The 25122-nt window shown below is 34.8% G+C and overlaps 1 protein-coding gene across 7 annotated transcripts in view; it reads right to left on the bottom strand.

Moving 5' to 3' along the window:
- LOC143230915 (thymocyte selection-associated high mobility group box protein TOX-like) overlaps positions 1-25122 on the bottom strand; it is a 166512-nt gene that overhangs the window by 54229 nt on the left and 87161 nt on the right. For 2 of the 7 annotated variants that reach the window (XM_076465223.1, XM_076465222.1), the window contains exon 2: positions 13740-13832. The exons of 1 other annotated variant lie outside the window; for it this stretch is intronic. In XM_076465223.1, the coding sequence (XP_076321338.1) occupies positions 13740-13832 (93 nt within the window). 4 more of the 7 variants (XM_076465228.1, XM_076465224.1, XM_076465226.1 and 1 more) reach the window with 4 other exon arrangements.

Raw genomic sequence — 25122 nt, 5'->3', positions numbered from 1 at the left:
AATACACTAAAAACTGGTCACTTTCATACGTTTGTTTGTTTTGAATTTCGCACAAAGCTACTCGAGGGCTATCTGTGCTAGCCGTCCCTAATTTAGCAGTGTAAGACTAGAGGGAAGGCAGCTAGTCATCAACTCTTGGGCTACTTTTTTACCAACGAATAGTGGGATTGACCGTCACATTATAACGCCCCCACGATTGAAACGGCGAGCATGTTTGGCGCGACCGGGATTCGAACCCGCGACCCTCAGATTACGACTCGCACGCCTTACACGCTTGACCATGCCGGGCCCACTTAGATACGTTAACAACTCCTAATATTAATTTTTTTTTTTAATATTCAAATGCTATATATCATGTTACATTGGTTTAAATTAAGCATGCTGAAAGGACACAGTTTTCCTCGTTTAATTAAATGCAATAGTGCAAAAAGGTACTGACTGTGCTTTAATGTTATAAGTTCATAAGTCTATTCCCAAGCTACGGGTAAGCTTTAATTCTAGCGTATAAAACACATGTAAATATGTGAAACACAGGATTTTCTTCTTAAGTTACAGTTCTGAATGTTTTTATTTAATTAGCTGTCCACTCTTCAGAAAGAAAGTCACGGCATATTACCATCTTTAGTATGTTTTACAAGAGAATAAAATATTTATAAGCTTCCATTAGTTTCAAACACCAAAACTAAATGAAACACATAAAACTTAACGACAGAAGAAATATTCTTCATGTTATAACCTAAAATTGTAAGTAAGAAAGAAGCTGACCTTGACTCCTAGAAAGTTTGAATTCGGGAAGGTTACTGCATTACTGTATATATATATATACACACTTAAATGTACTCGAATATTTTCGAACATAAATTTGGCATATATTTTAATATATTGTAAAATATCATAACAGAGACTGAAATAACTCAGGAAGAACTCGATTCCTTTAGTAATATTCTCGTATGTTTCCAGATCAAAGTAAAAGAAATCAGGCAGCTACTTCATTGCTATCGTAATGACCGTTTTCGAGGCACATCAGGAAAACATCAATGCTTGTCAACCAGAAAAAGTAACTCGATGAAGACAACCAACATGGCAAAACAAAAATGGCAAAACAATAACCTCTACTTATTGGTTTGACGTAAGTGATTGATCGACAAGAGCCAGCAGGGAAAGGAATCGATTAAAGACGGAAGTGGTTGCTTGAACTGAAAAAAAAAACAAGCATACCAGCCTGTGCGACAGTGAGTGATTGGTATCTCTTTCGTTTTTTAATACTCTCAAGATTCATATGATTCAGTTGTTTCACTTCGATTGTGTGTGTTCCTCTTCTTGATTGTATTATTTCGCGGGAATTTGATGTGACAGTTTTATAATTTGAGCAATATGTCTCAAAGAGAAACGGGTGTCACTGGACAGGGAAATAGAAACTCAAATCACTCACAAATGTACCAATTCACATTAGAAACAAGTTTTTACTAATAGCGTACAAAATGGGTGGAATGGATACTTGAATATGAACAGAAATCGATAATGTAAACCAATAAATGCTATTGAGTGAACTATGCGATTCTGTTGAGACATCCGTAAGGCTAGAGTCACTTCGAAGGTACCTACTATTATACAAATGATATGGAGAAAATTATGATTAGAGTCATTTACACACATAATGCTAGTGATAGAGTATTATCTTATATCATAACGATACAAAGTAATCACGGCTGTAAAACAAAAGAAATCGATAAGTGAAAACATTGCCTACAAGTTGTAAAGGATTTGATTGACCAGGTAAAGAATGATAGAATAGCAGGCTTGTGTATGAGTCATGATGTGCAAGGAGGCCGAGTAAGCTGGTATAAAGTAAAGAATGTTGGTACCATTCGACATCATTCACTGGTAGAAAAAAGCTGGCGAAACATGAGATAATACATTAGTATTAAATATACTGATTGGGTTATAATGTGAACAGCTCACATAAGTAACCCAAGGGTTGAAAACTCATGTTCTTCAAAATATGGAGTAATCTGACGCATTAGATACGAAAGTGTAAATAAATGAGTTCGTATATCTATTTATTAGTTTAGTGATTTTTTTTTCCTTCTTCCTCCAACTAGTGAGTTGCTGTTATTTGTTACGTATTTCGTCATAACACTTTAGACACTTTCCTGGAACAGTAAATAAATGAAAGATGAAGCTGATATATTATAGCGCGCATTACTTTTAGCGCGTTTTCTATAAGCTTACAGAACAAGACGTAAACCACACAGTAATATAACATAAAATAGAACTCACCTACCTTAAGTATCACTAATGCTGTGAGTTCAAAAAATGTTAAGAAAAAAGCGACCGTGATATAGTTTTGCTTCCCGAGGCGCGAATAATTTAACCAAAGATTCAGGGAACCACATCTTGAGATTTAGTAATTATAAAGATATATTTTAAATAATTTGCTAAGTAGAGCATAATAATAATGCTAGAAAGATTATAACAGGTCACGAATTTTATCAGTCTTTTGACAGAAACAAGACGGTCTCATCTAGTTTACCTATCAGATTTTTAACTTAAGTAGAGGACTGAAACCACGTTTACAAAAAAACTATATATATATACACACAATGACTAATAAAACTACAGAAAAAAAAAGATTTTATTCAAACCAAACGTTTCGTCCTTCGCTTTCCTCAACTGTTACAGCGTCACATACAAATACGAACTGGTAATAATTGGCAACTGCAGGATCTGGACAAGATGACAAAATGATATGAAGGCTATAACTATAGAAACGCAAAATGACAATCCAAGAAGGTACTTTCCCCTCTTGAGGACTTCCATGAAACAGATAACCAAAACCAAAATAACACATACAATTAAAAACTGACTTAAGAATGGTAATTCCAAGTGTTGTTTTACGTTTATGAAAACGAATCAGAAGTGATTATTTGGTTTGTTTTGTTTTGACCTTCGCGCAAAGTTACACGAGGGATACCTACGCTAAGCGTTCCTAGCTTAGTGGTGATAGATGGAAGGCAACTAATCAGGACCACCCACCGTCAACTCTTGGGTACTCTTTTACCGACGAATAGTAGGATTGATCGCCACATTATAACGCACCCACGATTAAAAGATCTAGCAAGTTCGGTGATTGCGATTCGAACCCGTGATCCACAGATAGCCATTCGAGCATCCCAATCACCAGTCCTGTATATTCAAAGAAACTATTACATTTCGCTAAAACCTTAATGTTAAATGAGGTTTTATTTACTGTGCTATATTTCATTAAAAACCCTTTGGCATGGGTTCTTTGCTCTTAGCAAAATGCAATAGTTTCCTTTGTCTTAAATTCAAAGTCTCTCTTGATTCAGTCTTATAAACCTAAAATAAAAAAAGAAATAATTATTGGCTTTTGTAATTATTGTTACTATTATTATTTTGTTCTTGTTTTGTTTGTTTCTCGATGGCTTGGGATTTTCTGTCACTTAGTCATTCTAACTCCTTCTAAGGTTAGTGTGATAACATATAGCATTACAATTGTCAAGTCAGTTATTAAGTGTATCTATTATCAGGCCCCCCGCTAGTACAGCGGTAAGTCTACGGATTTACAACGCTCAAATGAGGGTTCGATTCTCCTCGGTGGACTCAGCAGATAGCCCGATGTGGCTTTGCTATAAGAAAAACAATCTATTATCAATTTGTATTTATATGTGACGATGTAACCCTTGAGAAAGGCGTAACATGAAACGCTGGGTTTCAGTAAAATTATTACTTTTTTATGGAGTGTGATTAGTCTTTTTCGTTAAACAGAGTCTCATGAAGCATTTAGATTTTCTGCAACATGAACATAAACTTCCTTACGCAAAGGAAAAACAAGTGATTAGCAGAATAAGTCCTTATGGTTCATTTTTCTCTACTATAGATGCCGTCTTAATGGCCAGCAAAGTAAAACTGACGTATTGTGAGAAACTTAATATGCTTTTGGTCTAATTTGTACTTCACCTGCGACGTCTCTTGGCGACCAGTAAAGTTGGAAGGGTTTGGCTCAGCTCGTTTTAACGAGCTTAATATGAAGTTTTGTATAAATTGTTTTATTTTTAACTTTATTAAAAGTGTCATCTTGAGCGTGCTCGATCCCCTGACGGCTAGCAAATAAAAATTCTTTACGTATGAACCAAAACATTTTGGACAATCGTCAGCGATGTCGGTTAACATTGTAAACTGAAGTTATATCAGGAGCATAACTTAGCATATAGACTACGTTCAGTTACTGGAGTCTTGAGTAGGCAGTTGTTAGCACTTTAATATTCGTCACAAATAATATTTAAAGTTAGACGAATTAATTGGATAAGAAGTAAGCTCCGAGTTTAACTATAGATAGTTGTGATGTCACTATGTTGTCAGGCTATTAAGACGTATAGCTTCTGATAAGTACAATGAATACCAGTAAAATGTTTATAAGACATTTTCAAAGTGAAGATTTTATTCCAGAACGTAATTTGTAGTAGGCCCGGAGATGACAAATAAACGTATAATAAATAAATGTTGGGAAACTTCAATGAGAGTCAATATTCGCAGAGAAGAAAACGACATTTTGTTAAGGCAGTTTTACAGAAGTTGAGATATAACGTCAATAACGTGAAATACAAATTAAAATCTATAAATACAGATGGAGACGGGGAGACTGAAGAGGACTCTGTTATGTAAAAACGAATACAAGTAAAGTTCTCCATTATTTTTAAGAGATGTTATTGATCGGCTGCATTGTTTGCTTGTTTGTTTTTGTTGGATGTTAAGTTTAGTGTTTGACGTTCAATAGCAACACGAACAGTAATAATAAATTAAAGTATTTAATATAATTGTCTCAAAATGAACCGTCTAGATATTTCGTTAATCTGCAGAAAAAAACAGGAAAATTCTCAACTCCACTAATGTTCCAAGAATAAATTGCGAACGATCTTAAATAGGCTTCGTTAGAGAATGAAATGACAATGCTTTATATATTTCTTGGCAATCAATCAGGAAGATTTTTGCTGTATATCACGTAATGATATTACATTACTTTTCGAAAGGCACCCTTACTGACGTAATAAAAGAAGACAAAAAAAGGTGAAATGTGTAGATTTCAACCACTCTTCACTGAAGCCGTTACTGAAGGTCGATCAAATTTTGAGCTGAAAGGCCTCGATAAAGCTCTTGTAATCCATCACTCTTGCTGAGTGCCACTAGGGATTTCCTGGGCAATCTGTTTCTCACGTGTTTCAATCTGATTTGGCTGCTTTCGAATCAATTCCAATCGTGTCAAGACAGAGCTGAAATGGGCTTCTTGTCAATTCGAGGCACCATACGTAAACGTTGTTTACTGTAAGCTTTGGAAGGAACGTTTCGACAGTCAGACCATCAACTCATCATTTTGTTGATACAGAAAAATGAAATGTTTGAGAAAACAAACCCATACTAATGCAAGGTCCACATGTTGGGATGTTTTCGCTTCAACTCTATTTGTTCTCACCGTTTGAGGGAGATTTACTTTGTTATGAACTCGTCTTGATGATATCATGGAATACACCTTTTTCTATATTGTCAAATACACCTGTATCACAGATTGTTTTTCTTCAAATTTTATCTTAATATTTAGTAATATTTATAATTTTTAATAAATACATTTCATGTTTGTTTAAAACAATACATATGTAAAAACATTTAAGTATAAACAGCTATGACCTGGAAAATATATTTAACTTGATAAGTAATAGATTTTTAAATTTTATTTTTAAATACGAATTCTGATACGACATGGTCTTAATACCCTCTGCTCTAATTTGAACAATAACAAAACCCGGAAATGTTTAGAGTCTACAACTCGGATCATCACATTTCTTGTATTTGATAGATTGTAATAACACATTAGAAGCGTTTTTTTTTCTTTTTGTGGACACGTGAAATGTTGTAAAATTACCACAAGAATTTCAACTTGATATGCCTGTATTGGTCAGTTTGGGTAATTTTATTTCTAGAATTTGAGAATATCTTCGCAACACGGAGAGAGATATGTCGTATTATTATAGTATTAAGTGCCCCAAAAAGTGTAAAAGTCCTAAAGAGTGTATAATCTCCATTGCTTGCTAGATCGATATTTCTCAACTAAGTTTGGTATAAATTAGATTAGGCACAGTTGGTTAACAAGTCAAGCATGAGTATAGCTGTCGCACAAGAAACATTCGGTTAAAATACTGGAAATACCTTTGATAATGTTTATTAAACGGTTTTCTTTACCCATGGTGGGCAGAGCACAGATAGTCCGAGGGCTAGCACAAGTTTTATTGACAATTTCTAACCATTAATATGGCCCGGCATGGCCAAGCGTGTTAAGGCGTGCGATTCGTAATCTGAGGGTCGCGGGTTCGCATCCCCGTCGCGCCAAACATGCTCGCCCTTTCAGTCGTGGAGGCGTTATAATGTGACGGTCAATCCCACTATTCGTTGGTAAAAGAGTAGCCCAAGAGTTGGTGGTGGGTGGTGATGACTAGCTGCCTTCCCTCTAGTCTTACACTACTAAATTAGGGACGGCTAGCACAGATAGCCCTCGAGTAGCTTTGTGCGAAATTCAAAAACAAACTAACCATTAATAAACTTTGGGACGCGACATAACCTACTGTCTTTGTACTTAAGGTCGCTAACCATGAATTCACGACATAGGAAATTATTTTAAATTCCGATCTAATTTACATATTTCTAACAGTTAAAACCATTCCCATAAAAACAACAACAACAACCTGAAAACCCATTTCAGCAAAGCACATCCTTAAACAGTGGCATTTACTATTAAAACACAAGCAATGTCACCATACCTTAGTACCACATAAATAATTTCCATTCCAAGACTTAAAGGTTTTATATTCATTAATATATTAAAAAGGACTTTATATTGCAGTAATCGGCAATATTTTATCCATTTGTTTGGGCCTTTATTAAGTCTTGATGAAGGCTAAGCACAGAAACCGACACATTGTCTTCTGTTCTCTCCAGAAATTTGGATTTTATGAACACTTTCAATTCATTACAAACTACTCTGTCTGAAATGTCAACCAAGATGTACAGATGTCAACCAAAAGGACAGGTACAGAGACATCCAAATTCTAATTTAAATAAAACCTGTAAATGGAAACATTATAATACTCATGTGATCTATGGTCAAGTTAAAAAAAAACATGAGTCGAAATGCGTCATTACTTCTGAATCCGGAAAAGCCAGTGATTGAGAACTCACACCGATATTTAGGTTTTCTGGGCGAGTGGATTGAGCTTTCATATGGCTGAACCGTTGATAATACGGTTTGTTTCGCTTGTCTTATTAAAAGCTTGATGGCCAAATACGGTTTGTTTCGCTTGTCTTATTAAAGTCTGATGGCCACACTTAATTTTTATTCTCCTCTCTATTAGCTTCCTGTGCCTGATAAAGAAACGTTGTATCCATCAGTTTAACTGGTGAGTCAGTTCTCATCAAGTCTTCAATATTTGTTTGTTAATGTTTCTTTAGCATTTTCCTCTGAAAGAAGCCCACTGAATGATCCCTGCAAATAGAATTGATTAGTGGATGGACCATATCTACTTGTATAATGTCAGCCGGTGGGTACAACACTAAAATCCGGTGTTCGATTTCCCGCAGTCGACACAGCACATAGCCCAATGTGGCTTTCTTGCAAAACCAAACTCTCTATCTATATAGATAGATATGTGAGTGGTACATATGACTGACGTTAACTCAGCTACTGCTATCATATTTACAACATTTATTGTGTTCCAAACTTTAGGTACTGTAATACTTTTCTTACAGTCAGACAAATGCACGGTAGCACGCACATGCGCGGATTCACAGTAACGATTAGAAAATTCACTTGTCTAAAAAAATGTTTTTATACACGAAAATATTGCACGCAATCCCATCATTGGTTGTGAAACGTTCTCTTTAAAATAAATTGTTTATTACAACGACGTTTTGAATTGTAAGAGACAGATGGCGTGCTGCATGACTTATAATTAGAAGACATATATCGTGTGTCACAAATAAATTAATAGAATTAATCAAAATAAACACAAACAGGAGTAGAACTGTTATCGGATTAAGCATAATCAGCTTAGATATATATTTGCAGGAAGAGATAAACAACCGTTATTTACATGCCTACGTCGTATCATCAATATATTCGCATAGAACAACAATGAAGAATATAACAATTATTTATTTTAACTTGTGAAATAATTAACGTCAGATTTTATTATTAAACACTTTACACTATGCTTACGAAATGGACCACATGACTTTTAATATTATATGCTACACCCTGATTACTGCTTCTTATGGTTTTATAAATTGGATGAAGATGACTTCAACTTCAACTATATATTAGCGTTAACCAGGAAACAGTTGAATTTCACTAGGTAAACACAAATCAATAACAAACAATAATGTTCATTACGAGTGAAACACCTTACAACGCATTGCGGGTATGGTCGCCATTTTGATTAAAGTTTGAAGAAATTTGCTGTTAATCAACAGTAATAGTTCTATGAGTTACGTTAGACGTACGAAGAGGAATGGAAAGAAGTCCAATATGGACTTCAAACACTAATATATAATTCCGTGAACTGGTAATATAACAATATAACAAGTAACTAAAAGTCAGATCTTACGTTCGTGACATCTGAATAAGGAAAATAATCGTTGTTTCTTAATCTCTTATGGATATGGAGATGAATTATTAATATAAAGAAATATCTTGATCATATAACGGATTATTCATTGTTTACGAAGTTACATTGACTAAAAAAAATTTAGATTTGCGTGAGAAAACTCAATCGTTGGAAGGAAACAGTGGTGTCTATAAATGTGAAACTTTAACGTACAATCACGGTACGGTATGTATTTAATATCACGGTACGGTATGTATTTTATGGAAAAAGTATGAAAGATGTTAGCCAATAGAGTAATCTTTCTTTTGGTCTTTGTTCGATCAATACCACCATTGAAAAGTATGTATACGAAATATTATAGCATCGCTTGTTATTATATTTTACAAGAATTAAAATGGGATATGCATGTACACGGCAACTAAAAGATATTATAAGAATTAAACGGTAAAGGTATATACAGTATATTGATTATTCGAATGGTCTGTATAGCCCTGGTTTGTTCGACAATAACACTTAGCAGCCCTGAAAATGCAAACATTTTCTAATAATTAAGGATGACACCACTCTTGGAATGGACTTCACAAAACTCTTAGAATGAGCCTTCCATAACTAAACTGAATATTTATTTATAATCTACATTGCAAATAATGCCCGTGAGAGATTGTGAAGTGCATGTTCTAATAGTCCTGTGTTGTAAGTAAAGTTTTTAAATCTCTGGTTATATTCCACTTTCTTCTCAACTATGTAACATCACGTGAGTAGAATATAATTTTTTTATATATGTGGTAGTATAGACAGGATCTTATATGTGTAGCTAAGAATACCTTTTTTGACATGTGGCAGTAACAGCAAGTCTTTTTTCGTTATACTATAGTATGTACAGCGAAAAAAAAGGTGCTTATTAAATATGTAGCATCACGTGTAGCAAATAAATTGTGATAAAAATGAATTGTTTCTTTTGTGTATAAAACGTCAGTGTCATTCATTAGCATTTTAGATCATGTAAGCAAACCTTTGTTATTCTCGACAAAATATTAAAAATACTGCATACACACAATGAACTTTAAATGGCGAAAGATCTTACGTGATCCCATACAGCGAGTTGTTAAGAGGGTAAAGGCTCATTTGTAAAAAGTATGTTTAGGTAAAATGAAAGATTCGTTTAGTATAACATACAATTATACAGTAGACTTTGTCACCTGAAGATAGCGCTTCGAAAGCAATATTTACTAATTGTCATTCAAGCTTCTTACTGATTAGACATTACACTTAAAGGATGCGAACTGTTCTATTGTATGTGGTAAATATATCGCGTAGTGTTTCCAAGTGATTATTTTATTGTTTGGTATTCCTACGCTATTAGCGAAATCTAGTGACGATATGATTCCCGACACGTTTTATCTAAATGCATGCTACGGATATTAATAGCTATTCCTATATATTAGTAAAGTTGAAACTTGATCACTCCATAGTTAAGATACGTCATGAAACCCATGAGCGTATCTAAGAATTCCTGATTCATTTGTTAAACATTTTCTAAGTACTTGAAACTAATGACACAAAAGTTTGTACCTCAAATTTTTCATATCTTTCTCTCCTTTAATGATAGTTTAATGTTATAAAAAAACTCCACTAAAACATCAAATCATGGAAGACTAGCTAAATATAAAGACTAACATTTTACACCGCTCATCTAAATAAATATATTTATTGTTCTTTTTTCTATCAACAGAGGGAACTCTTCGTGCTCTGCGTTGTGGCCAGTAATTACACAGACATCACAAGCTAATGCCTTAATGATAACTGAATCATAGACGCCTGTTTGCTATCTCGTCCAATGTGAAAGACTTTATATAAAGTTACACTCAGTAAAATCCAAGGTCCGTCACGTTTCGCTTCAGGGTTTTTCATGACTTGGGCGTGTCGCTATGTGAATACCTTGCTTTCTGGTAGAACGAATGCAGAAAGAAGAAAAATCAGGCTGTATATTCATCAAGCGTAAAGTGTAACAACTGTTAGATATGTCTTAGGTTTTTATTTTCATTCTCACAGTCTGGCACTGTTCATTTCTAACACGGAAAAAGAGGTGGTGACTTCAGAACGTGCATGTACATTACTTGATACAATCAGACGTCACGTGCATACTATCTGCATGGTTAATTTAACGTTTGGAAATACTATTGGGTTTGTATGATCTCGTACGTATCATTATAGCGAAAGGATAAACACGTATGTGGTTAGATAATCAAATCGTAACTATTTATTCACCGAACATGCACGTGCTTACAAAAACTAGGGACAAACAGACCGACCCTCTCACGTTCTCTTCTCCAACCACTATCTATATGTGTTATCTCTGAAGTTTCTTGAACTTACTTCAAACACCAACTAATCGGAATTTAATCATTTGTGTGGAGAACCTTCACCAGTTATCAAAATGTGTTAACTGTACGTGGCTACTTAGAAATACCGATTCCAGATCTCAAGTTTTATAGTTCCTGTTACTTCACCAGAATGTATTAACTGTATGTGGCTACTTAAAAATACCGGTTCCAGATCTCAAGTTTTATAGTTCCTGTTACTTCACCAGAATGTATTAACTGTATGTGGCTACTTAAAAATACCGGTTCCAGATCTCAAGTTTTATAGTTCCTGTTACTTCACCAGAATGTATTAACTGTACGTGGCTACTTAGAAATACCGGTTCCATATATCAAGTTTTATAGTTCCTGTTACTTCACCAGAATGTGTTAACTGTACGTGGCTACTTTGAAATACCGGTTCCAGATCTGAAGTTTTATAGTTCCTGTTACTTCATCAGAATGCATTAACTATATGTGGCTACTTAGACATACCGGTTCCAGATCTCAAGTTTTATAGTTCCTGTAGCTTCATCAGAATGTATTAACTGTATGTGGCTACTTAGACATACCGGTTCCATATCTCAAGTTTTATAGTTCCTGTAGCTTCACGAGAATGTATTAACTGTATGTGGCTACTTAGACATACCGGTTCCAGATCTCAAGTTTTATAGTTCCTGTTACTTCATCAGAATGCATTAACTATATGTGGCTACTTAGACATACCGGTTCCATATCTCAAGTTTTATAGTTCCTGTAGCTTCACCAGAATGTATTAACTGTATGTGGCTACTTAGACATACCGGTTCCAGATCTCAAGTTTTATAGTTCCTGTTAATTTACCCTAAAAAAACATATGAATATAAATGATTATGTGAAAACCCTTGTTTCTAAACTATTTTATTGCAATCGGGTCTAAGGTTTAAAATCGTTTTACAGGTACACTCAGCCCTGCCGTCTTTTATCTTCAACAGTTATTTTCCGTTTCCTTTTTCTGTTGTCCTGAGCTTTATGTAAAAAAAATCAATATTACAGAACCAGATAATTTTTCCACATCCTAGCTAACTATTGTAACTTATAGCATGGCATGTTATCAACGCACAAGGGTATTCATTATTCTGCTTGAACCAAATACCCGAAACTTATTTGTTTACCTACCTTTATTAGAACACGTAACATTTTGTTATTTCCGTGAATTACCTCATTGAAGCTTATTTCATATTTTGGAATAAGTTTTATATAACGTATCGTTGGTTAACACAGTATTTGAAATTACTACTGTATTAAATTTACATTCAAGTGGAAAATATTAAAATTGTAATACACGGAACAAGGGAAATCCTGAAACAACTGTTAAGGAAATATTTACAAGAAGCTTAGGAGTAATATCTAATATCCTTGAGGATTGATGTCTTCGGGAAATATCTTCTGACAAATAAGGCTTAAGAGAATGTAAATCAATACGTATTACCGCACCGAATTAAAGTTAGTTATGCTAGCTTACTTCAGATGGCGTTTACGTCATTTCGCGTTCAGATTACGTAATCGGTAACTTTAAAGTCTATATCCCCTTTCACGCACCATGGGGCCATTACTTTATCACGTGGTGATAATCAGATATTTCATAATAATCCAAATAACGACAAAGTTGTTATTTCGCTGTAGGTTTCAATATGTATATTTATAATTAAATGCAAATTCATAACGGAGAACAAATACTTCACAGCTACAATACGAACATCCAACACGGGTACACAACTCATAATATAGGCCTTAATGTACTGTATCCTGGTTTTTAGAAGTATTGAAGGAAGTAAGATCGAAATTGTGTTGGGGCACACCCTTTGTCCATTTCAACTTCGCTGGTCTCATAGGATAAAGAAAATAAAACTTTTTCCAGATGTGGCTGCTCTAGCCCACAACGTCCCACATCTTTATCTCTTTATACACATACACATAAGTATAATTTGGACTTGAAAATATTTGTACGTGTTTAATGATTTCCACTAAATTATGTCAATAAGCCTGAAGATTAGATTATGTGAATAAGCCTGAAGATTCTTCGTGGATTAAATACTTTTTAAAAAATATATATTTTTTGGTTTTATTGAGGAGGTGAATAAATTCATCTTTGTTCCACCTACATGGAAAGAATATAAAAACAATGGCAGATTATGACTGTTAAGGCGCCAGACACGTAATCTGCGGGTGGCGAGTTCGAATCCCGTCACCGTACGTGCTTTAGAGTTTTAGTTGTGGGACCGTTATAATGTAGTAGTCAATCCTACTCTTCGTTGGTAGAAGAGTAACTCACAATTTGACGGTGGGCGGTGCTGATTAACTGTCTTAACTCTAGTTTATCACTTCTAAATTGGAACGGTTAGCGCAGATAGCTGTCGAGCAGCTCTGAGCAAAATAAAAAAAAAAAAAATCGTGACAGTTTTAAGCCTCTACACTTTTTCTTATGCATATTACAATCTTAACCAAACACCACTTTTAAATTGCAGTGGTAAAGTACATCAACGCCCTACTTATTTTATTGGAATTAATGTACCGAAATAGTTAAATAAAGCCCGTAGTTATCTCAAGGAAGAGTTTCTGAACTTGCTGATCCGGAGGCAGAAATAACTGGCCAATCAGATTACATGTCAGAGCACACATGAAAATTTATATACAACAGAAAAATTATATATACAGTGAAACCCACCTGATCTACAGGCATATAGCTTGTTGGATTAGGGTTGTGGTTGTCGTGATTGGAGCCACCGATATTCAGGGACAGATCAAAACCGTCTACAGCCTAGAAGGAATAAAAGAAAAACAAACAAAGAATCAGTTTCACTGTTGAATAATCATAAACTAGCAACAGGAAATAAATCCAATAACCTAAACGGTTTCGAAAAGTAGATTTTTTTAATTCTTTCTTTGGTTCTGTCACATTAATTACGTCAAAAATGTTTCAGACTTGAGCGTTTTTTTTTTATACCAGTACACAAATTTACTGGATATAAACACGGTTCGTAGTGACGTTACAGGTATTTCATCGACTACTGCAGGCGGTGTCATTGCCCGTTAGAAGAGGAAGCACCACACAGCTGTCGGGAATTAGTGTAGTGAACTCAGTCGTACAACGTTTCCTTTACATTAAGGTCAGGACGCTCATCAACCATTAGATATCACTCATCAAACTTCTCCAGAAACTAAGTTTGTTCCTTAACATTTATTGTATTTTAGGTTCGTAAAGAGAAAAACATTTTGGAAAAATTAGACTTCCATAAAAGCTATAAGTCGACTGCACTATACAACACTTAAAAACAAGTTACTTGTGCTTTTAACATTAAACGATATTAGCACAAATGAGGGAAAGCTCGTCTGTGAAAAGCACGAGGGTTACAGCTACTTCTACATATATATTAGAATTGCTAACCCCCATGTGACCCTCATCAGGTAACGATATACTAAGAAGTAATTATTTTCATACTTGAATTTACTAAGCGTTAAGTAACTTACAAAACGCCCTTAGCGCATGTTATAAATCTACAATCAGGTGCAAAGAGTTAAACCAATACCTTCAGTACCTAGTGTGCTATGGAAACAGTCGTAAATGTTTGTACAGAGGCTTCACTGACGTACAGGTTACAAATTTCTCTCATCACGTTGTTCGACTGAGTGTAAACCTTTAGATAATTTATCACCAATCAATGTAGGGGCAGACACTGGTCTGACAATTCCTGTGTCTCTACTTTATACAAGCAGGAAATGTACAACAACCACCGGGCTACACCTATTACATGGACGATAAGAGATCGAACGTCTGACGAAATTATCTTTCATAAACCTTCGTCATTCGAGATAACATTTAGGTACGTTTGTACGTTTACACCAGTATTACGCGAATGATACCAGTCACTGTGGTTATCCTTCAAACAAACAGCCTTAATAACTTACAAGATAAATAAAACCCTTAATAAGGCCGTGCAACTTTCCTGTTTGTGCAGTTACAGTCTCTATTGAAATTTTCTTTCATGTGAAAAAAAATAAGAGAAACTCTAGCTCACAAAACGTCACTATCTGAAAACAAACTGACAACTATGATTTCAATCAATATCAACTCTCACTCATCGGCCCAGGACGCCGATAAAGAATAAAGACAAAATCATCAATTTGAGCGACGTTGGGTACGAGATTGAAAACTGTTCTGAACACGTAGACGTGTTCCGTTTAACTTAGTGTTCAGTGTGGTTATAAACTGAATAAAAGTCCACCTTACCTATTTGATCAGTTTTGTACTGAAGAGTTCCACTCGAAGAAGAAACTAGTTAAACTCTATCTGCCAAATATTTCTATACTACAATCAGCTTAAGAGAGCTTGTGCTGCTGATATGAACTAGGATTTATACACACCAAGATCATCTCACTAACATTATATAAACATGTAATACAAGTGAGGAAAAATGAACATGAAGTTTCATCACCAAAGGCAAATTTATAAAGACAGTAACTGTCGTTCTTGAAGAGGAAGGAACAATGTTGTGTTGGATTAGAAATTAACGTAGAAAGAAAAATTACACAAAACAGTATTAGGTATAGAACGTTAACAAAACTGTTACGCTTAAAAATATGCACTCACCCAGCACAGATAATCTTACTGTAGCTTCGTGTTGAACAAAAATAAAAAAAAACAACTTACGGACGCATTCAGCTGACATTGGATGTTCCCCTACAATATATCTAATTATCGCAAGAGATCTGGTAGCAATCTAAGTATCCACATTGTGAAAGTCGGAAAGAAAGCTCCATGAGTTTATGTGCATTGACAAATAACATAATATTTGTGAATAACGAATACAAATTTAAAGTTAATATAGTATTAGTGATGAATTTTAAGTCATAATAAAACAAAGAAAGCAAGTTTAACTTATGCAATACCTAAAACTTTAAACAGGTAGGCATAAAATTGTATCATAAAAGTAGCTTCAGACAATTTTTTTTTTTTCAGTTTAATGGCTAAAATGAACTAATGTAAAAACAAATATCTTCCAGAAAGAACAGTCCAGTTTGTTTATGTTTTAAAGGAGGTGAAAAATTGAGTTTTTCCGTAAACTTTTGATAATATTTGAAACCATGGAAACGCATGTTAAGATCTGTATTTTAACAAATCAATTGATTTCATGATTGATAAAAGTATTTATATTTCATCAATAGATTATTGAGCGCTTCCATTATTTAATAAATGTAAATCATTTGAAACGAAAGAGATGGCGCCACTGAGTCAGAGTTTCGTTGTTTTGTTCACATACCGACCGCCTCAATGGCCGAAGGAATCAGAACATCGAAATCAGATAAATCTTTATATATATATAAAACAAGCCAGTTTCTTTGTCTTTTTATCTACGTCTTCACGTACTTTACTTGTAATGTTAAATATATTATGAGCTGTGTGTGTTTATATTGTAACTACCTGAGTATATTTGACTATTCTTGATAACGAGAAACCCATTTTTATTTTTATTTTTAGATATTTGACCAGTTTAATAAGACTAGAATGCAGATTTTAAGTTGTATCAGAGATAATGGTTTATTGCCACTTTATATGTTTTTATTTACATTTAAAACTGATAGAGTAATTAAATTTCAGGCCTAAAATCTGTTAACATAAGGACAGGAAGTTTAGAAACGAACGGTTGTATAAGTACATAATACAATAACTTTTGCCCGTTATCCATAGAGTGAAGCTGGGTACTTAAAAACAGCTACAAGTTTTGTAATGAAAGAGTTAAAAAAATCTGACGAATTGCAACTGTGTTTTTGTTCATCTGTGTTGAACTGTAACTTAAGCACATTAGTTTAATAGTGTGATTTAAAGAGTAGCTTCACGATAAAGAACATGACGAATCAAAGAAATATTTCGGAAATAATTGTTTGTTTGTCTAAGAGTTACGCTAAAACTACATAAAGGTTTATCTGTTCATAACTCTAGTTTAAACTAGTGTGATGAAGACTAGTCGCCTGCACCTAGTGTCAATCTTTCGGTTCATTTTGTTTGATGAACAGTGGGATTCGGTTGTCACTCGTATAGCACTGCAATAGTTCCAACTTGGCGGTAAAGGGACGTGAACCGTGAATCATCGGATTCATAGTCCAGATATGCTAACCACTATGTTACACCCATCTCGACAGAAAAGAAATTTATTTAAAAAAAAAGAAATTTATTAAATTTACAAGGGCAACTAAAGCGACCTCTATAAACGCCAGTGCTCGAACTGTGGGATGTTGTATACAATCGCTGGCTTATGTCAGATCATAAGATTTATACATTTTACTTGGATCTACTGAGAAGATTGAACCTTCGGAAATCCTTTTAGCTAAAATCCTCCTTGATGCCTCACCGTTAAAAAATATCAAGTGATACATTTGAATCAGTGTTTGCTATGTAGAGACAGTTTTTTAACATGAACACCATACGACAACAGATGGCGTATTGATGTTTTTTGCTATCAAAACAGCTTAAGAAAAAAAACACTTAATACACAGTATTTGCACAGAATACGATTACACAAATTACAAGCAACACTCGATATCCACGTAATCATAACGAACAATTGGTGATCTCAAAAAAGTTGAAACAGATTTTTCACCCTGGAAAAGAATGTTTCGCTTAGTCAAGAATGAAGTGTAATTTGTACATTTCTTTAATCCAAGGAATAGATTTTTGTCAGAAAATAATAGGTCGTGAAAGAAATAAAGTAGAATTGTGATTAGATTATTGAGTTCCTGAAACGGGTAGGTTAAGTTCTTATAAAAGCTGATAAAAACAAATGATTCGTGGTTTGTACACCAACAAGCAAGTTTATACTAAATACTTGGCGTTATTATGGATTATCAAATATCAAGAATAGACATGAGATTTAACGATACGTTGAACAGAAATTAGTCACGTAACTAACCAATCACGAATGACCTTACGTTACACATATACTGTGCGTCAAAAAAGCTAACGACCTTCAAGAATCACGCATACCAATTACCTTGTATTATGATAAACTATGTCGCAATTTTTACAAAAATTTAACAACTAAGTCAGTAAAATATAAGGTTAAGAGGACAACGGGTAATTAAATGAAATGTTGAAATAAAAAGTAATTTAATGAAATTAATGTAATTATAGAAAACAATTCCACTTAGGACCTAATTATTAAATCAACCAAGTGCAACAAAAGTAGGAAGTTGTAATAGTTGTTTTGTCTTGTTTAAAATAAAACCGAGTTGAGAATTCCTGACGTCGATATGTCGAAACTAGATGATTTAGTGATTTAAAGTGGAAACCGTACACTAAACACATAAAACATGTTTTACTGAAATATAAATGTTAATCTTACACGGTTTGTTAATAAAGACCTCAAAGTTTCCATTCTATAAAAAAAAAACCCTGATGAACAATAACTGTATTTCAGACGACTAACTACAAGTATTTTAATACAATCTGACGAAAGACGCTTAACTTTATTTGAAAGAGTGACACCCCAATCACATAAAAGTGAACCATTGCGTCAATAAATACGGTTATTGGAAACGGGTATTTCGATTTGAAAATCTCCATATGTTGGCGATTAGTTTCTTAGCTTTAGTACTCAAATTAATATTACTATTCTAAATTTTTCGCTGTACAAGAAACGGTATAGTTTGTTTCGATTATTCTCCATATGTTGGCGATTAGTTTCTTAGTTTTAGTGCTCAAACTAATATTACTATTCTAAATTTTTCGCGTGTACAAGAAACGGTATAGTTTGTTTCGATTATTCGCGCAAAGCTTTGTTTGTTTGTTTTTTGAAATTCACGCAAAGCTTCGCGAGGGCTATCTGCGCTAGCCATCCATAATTTAGCAGTGTAAGATTAGAGGGAAGGCAGCTGGTCATTACAACCCACCGCCAACTCTTGGACTACTCTTTTACCAACGAATTGACCGTCACATTATAACGCCCCCACGGCTAAAAGAGCGAGCATGTTTGGTGTGATGGGGATTCGAACTCGCGACCCTCGGTTTAGGAGTCGAATGCCTTAACCACCTACAAAGCTACACAAGGGTTATTTACGCTAGCCGTCATTAAATCTGAACTGATAGGTTACAGATGGAAAGTGACTAATCAACAATGCCCACCGCCTTTTATGAGGCTACTGTAATTGAATAACAAGTTTAACTGTCACTTTTATAACACACCCACGTCCTTACAGTGCGGAACGCAACCACATCCTTTTCTATTTTTGCGGCAAAGGGACACAAATCAGGGATCCTTAGGTCCAGAGGAATTACATAGTGGATAGTCCACTAAACGCTGGACTGTGTCAAGACGTATAAGAAAAGAAGTAAGCAGTTTGGTTGACACTTTTCATCATCACCAAACACACTGCACTGGAAGTATCTACACGAACGATAGCAGCGCTACCTGCTACCAATTACATCACTCATACTTTTAACATAGCATAACTGACCATCACTTGTCTTATTACGTTTGGCAACTACTGAGTTTGATAATTCTAAGCCAGAAAACTGGGCAAATAAAGACTTTAACACCACTTTTCTCATTAAAAAAAAGTACTAAAACATATAAACTGAGCTACAAAGTGACGCACTTATAATGCTCTTCATGGATAAGTAACTTCTTAAGTTTCACTTTAATGCAATAATGGTTTAAAAATTAATTTGTCTTCTAACACGATAATTTATTATTAAACCAGTAAATGAGACAAACATCAGGTGATTTTTATATTGTTGGTTTGAAGTAGAGACACTATAGAGGTTTAGATAAAAGTTCCGTTTTATGATCGGGATTTTTCAGTTTAGGTAAGCCTATATATAAACGGAATAAAACGATACTTCATTAGAACAATTGAAGCTAGTTTTAATTGTCCTCGCATACACAACGTGTATTCTTTCTGAAAACATCTGATTGATTGAAAAATAACATCGAAGCGATAAAAAAGTGTGATTCCGATACACATGAAGAAAGTAAACCTTAAGCATATGTTCTATTATACGCTGTGTATCTATTCTGGAATGCGAACTTACCTTAGTTGATATGATCATTTGGATTCTACAGTTGAAACCGAATTAATAGGCTGATCAATGTTTTCATCCACTTTTACAGTTGAAGAACATGCAACGGTCACGTAACCTTTTGCAACCTTAGGTCGATAGATAAAATTATATATATTTAAACACGTGTACATAAATATCTGGTATACATACACAGCACGGAGTTAGAATGACAGAACACAGCACAGCAAGTTTGGCATCACAGACGCTCAGCTGGATATTACACACACGTCGCACAGCAGGTTTAAGCTTCAACAATAGTTGCTTAATTTCTCTTTGTCACAACGCTGTCTATCGTTCGAACAGCCAGATAGCAGACCCACATTGAGGGGTCCGTTACGAGTGCAAACCTTAACAGAGCGAGCAGCCATTCTGTTGGTTTCTCCAGTTTGGGCCGTTCCACTATGGGATAGGGGTGTTTTTAGCAGTCGTGAGGAAACCATCTGTTACAACAAATACAGCTTCAGGCTGTAAAGTGATGCCTTGACTGAACCACCGAGACGAAAAGCTAAAGTTATTGCTTTTATGTCTATCAGAGCACAGGTAAATGTAGAATTTAACGGTTATAAATATATTGACATTAAAACACCCAACATCTGCTAACGTAATCTTAGCTACATATTTCTCTTGACGAAAAGTGGAATATGTTCTTCAAACCAGATTAGAGAAATTTTTTAGGAGTCACGTGGTGTCACAACTATAGCTCCACACATATCAGTAATTCGTGAAACAGTTAAGAATTGGTTTGTTTTTCGTTGTTAATTAATAAGCTGTCTGTGCTGTACTAGCTCCAGCGTTCTAACCTGAATTTAAGAATTATAAGCCTGTGAACTTACTGCTGAGTTACTGAAGAATAGCCACTCATGAAGAATAAAATAACTCCTATTACACCAAAAGGACAAAAAATAGTCTTCAGTGGAATAAAACATTTTTGAACTTGTGAAGAAACTGTATTCATCCACACCGTAGTCTAACAACAGTTGTATGTAAATAAATTTACGAAACGTTGCAGAAGCTGAAAACCCTATATTATTTAATAAAACCTTTTTAAATATATTTGAAAAATAAAAGTAAACATTTTCACAAAACCTAACGCATAAGAAGGATTAACTCTTTCTTTCTGAGGAAAACAAAGCACGTCGCGAGGTACATGCACTGATGGAGTAAAGGGTTGCAAGACAGAGAGTGTGTTTAAGATAAATCTTACACAGTAAATACGTTTCAGATATCTTTACGATGTTAGAATACTGTAAGCATGATAACAACTATTAGACACATAGAAATTGACGTGTCTAGTCGCCCAAGACAAACTGTAATAACTTATAAGTAAACAAATGGGTATAAATTGAAATTATATAAAATTTTCGATTTAGAATGAAAAATGAATTGTGTACTTCAAAGACAATTATGACCCTAAAGACCCATTTTACTGTAATACAGTTTGTTTGTAACTGAGTAGAATTATTAATCATTATATGATGTGTGCTGTTCTCTTCTTTTCACATGAGCTGTATTGGGCTAACTCTGGGCTCGATTAACCAACAAGCAGAGAATGAAGTTATTTGCATGGCCACATTCAAGAGGTCCCGGGTACGGGTTTCTTAAGATCCAACTGACAGAAACTGTTTTCAAAATACGACTCAGAAATACGCGTTCCTCCTATAACCGTATCAGAAGGACGACTCAGAAATACGCGTTCCTCCTGTAACCGTATCAGAAGGACGACTCAGAAATACGTGTTCCTCTTGTAACCGTATCAGAAGGACGATTCAGAAATACGTGTCCAGAAGGATAGTGTTTGCTTCGAATGTTATAGTAATAAGAAGTTAAGCTGTTTTGTCTACACACCTGATTTGTCACGGACTAGCTGAACAATGAGAAAGGAAGAGTCCTGAGTTGCACAGCAGCTGATTCACAGGCTTTGTTTGTTTCTGAATGTTCGCGCAAGGCTACAGTTGAGGGATACCTACTCTGGAGTCCCTAGTTCTGAAATGATACATTAGCTAAACGACAGCTAGGCAAAAGTCCTCATCGCTAACTCTTGAACTACTCTAGTCTGACCGAATAAGAGGATTTGACTGTCACCTTTCTAACGCATTCAAAGTTCCAAAGTGCAGAGCATGATTTTTCTTTTTTCCTTTGTATGATAGTATAACTGAATGTTAGGTTTGCGGATTAAGAATACGGTTTGCTACCAGTGACCACTCTTAGTCGTTAACAAAGGATAACATTAAATAATTATATGCTCTTTAGGTTTAAGGTGTTAAGATGGTAATTGCTAGAGTTAAAGTGATAATTTATATAGTTATTTTTTTTTCTCCCCTACGAAAGATGTGCGTATAGGGGGCCTAATAAACTAAAAATGTTTATAGGCTTACTGCTGCCTTGATTCAGCACTGTGTAAAGTATTCTGTGCCCTTCTTGTCCTCGTGTAAAACAACACAGCGATAATTCAACACATGTACCTCGAGAGAACTTGGTGTTCTACAGGTTGTTCACCCCGAGGTGTTTCCTTGAGGAGTATTATGCCCTGGCCCGTCTTGTCTTCGTTAGGAAGTAAGTAACATGTCTTCCAATAGAATCAGCTACAACTACATTACCGTTCACTTCATTGCACTAAAAACAATTAACTGTTACACCGGGTGAAAAAGGCGTTGTTCGTTGTGCAACGTAACGTATCTCAGATATCACCAATAAAGCCATTCATCACCGAGATTCTTGAATAATCTCTTCCGCAAAACACTCGGGATCAAAATTACATTATCCTTACAATTATACTATACAAAACACTAAAACTACTCAGTCAGCCAATTTGGTATGCGCAAAACGAAAACTAACATTCACAAAACGTAATAGAAGACATTAACAATGATACTTGAATCGAGCGAAATCAACACCACAGAAACTGGTCTGAAGCTCTTGAATAATGCATTTATCTATTCTTCTACAGAGAGAACAATGAAAAATTACATCGCTTTGGCACTGTATGGCCACGTGGTTAGGGCGCTCGACTCCACTCGAATTCCCATTCCACTTTCAGCCGTGAGGGCGTTATAAGTGATATGGCATCCCACTATTCGTTGATTAAAGAGTAGCCCAAGAGGTGGCGTTCGGTAGTAATGACTAGCTGCCTTCCTTCTAGTCTTACACTACTTAATTAGGGACGGCTAGCGAAGATAGCCCTCGTGTAGCTTTTTGCGAAATTCAAATCAAACCCACCGCTTTTAAAACCTCTCATGAACGCAGGAAATTGTACATTTTACAAACTTTTTGCCAAATGAAAGTGACTACCAAGATGAAACGAACGAAAAACTGCTAGTGTAGTGCTAAACTTTTTGTAATTATATTTGACACGAAAATATTATTCCCCTGTTTTTATATTAAACTTTCAGTTATGTATGAAAGATACCATTACAGTGATTCCATTAGAATAAACCGAGAGCTATGTTCTTGTCCCAATAGCTTCGAAACAACCTGTATTTATTAGACCCTAGAAATCATACTATACCCACCAATGACACACGTTAACACTACTAGCTGATACATCATTGGATATGCTCTTGAAAGCCAGCAACCGAACATTAAATGTAACAACTATGATTATTGGTAGCTAGCTACGTCGTAATATATCTCAAATCTATAATTACGGTTGCTACCGGTATATTTATAACCCAGTAACAGGTAGTTGCTTATTTCCAACATTAATTAACAAGTCCCAAATAAACTGTAACCAATGTTGGTAGCTAAAACTTGATTGCTGAGATTTCTTACAAGCTATCTAGCTCTACCTTTTTTTCTCTCTCATCGCTCTTATATTAATCAAGAAGAATAAATGCATTTTTATAAGAATATTTCGCTCTTCAGTCCTCTTTGTCCTCCTCTCACCTCGTGGCTTCTGCATGCTCACCCGACCGGATCTCACCAGGTATCCAAGATCCCACTGCTTAACAACCCCAAAATAAACCTGGTTTTCTAACCTTGAATGCTATATAGACAAACAATGGCCACTAACATTCCAAACAACCTTTACCCTCTCCATTCTCTTTGCTTCGTAGGCCACCTGGGGGAGAGCACTCGTTTAACGACATCATTATACGCGATATTTTGTCAATGGAACTTCCTTTCAACCAGGATTCGTTTAATGAATTCAGAATATCTAATTTAAAAAAAAACTTCTTTTCAAAATCAAATCGCTTTCATAGTAGTGTTTAAATCATGTTTAATGTTAAGGATGTACAGTTTACCTACTGATGTATCTGTTTTTTCAATAATCTTATTTTTTCTTTTACATTTAGAAGAATGTAATTTATGTATTTTAAAGAGCAATTTTCTACCAAAGTTTATCAAATGTTCCCCCAGTGGATTAGTAATAGGTAACGGACTTAAAACGCTAAAGTCAGGGGGTTCGATTTCATGCGGTGTAAAGAGGGCAGAGAACCTATTGCCCTAAAATAACAACGTTTTAGATATGTTAAGCTTACATCAAAGGTTGGACAAACGATAAAGAGACTTATTTATGATTTATGAATAGGTAGTTCACAAACATTCCTGAATTTCTTCATGATGCTAAAGTTAACTTAAAAGGCCTGCTTTTCTATGATAAATCTACACAGGCGTAGCTTTATCATCTGGACCTCAGTGTTCACTCTTATATATTTAGTCTAGAGCTAATTTAAGACTGGAATAAAACCTCTTCCCTTAAGCTATTCATTGAAATCCATTTTTAAATTTATTGAAGCATTATAATCTATCGCTTTCTGCTTTTCTAAAAAAGGAATACTTCCAGTATTACTGTTCGTGAAAATAACATCGCTTAAAAATTTATTTGTAACTTTCAAATTATAATAGAGAAAGCGCAAGTCGTGTTTACACGTAGAACCAGGTTTCCAAACACACACATAAATCAAAGATCTCACTTAAAAACTCCTATACAAAAATAAGAGTTTTGAAATCCAGAGGAAAAAAATTAATGTTTCAAACATCTTTCATGAAATAA

This window comes from Tachypleus tridentatus, chromosome 10 (assembly GCF_004210375.1).
Source record: "Tachypleus tridentatus isolate NWPU-2018 chromosome 10, ASM421037v1, whole genome shotgun sequence".
In the NCBI taxonomy this organism is placed as follows: Eukaryota; Metazoa; Arthropoda; class Merostomata; order Xiphosura; family Limulidae; genus Tachypleus; species Tachypleus tridentatus.
Note: the sequence above shows the minus strand (reverse complement) of the source record. Positions and strands in the feature narration are given on the sequence as shown.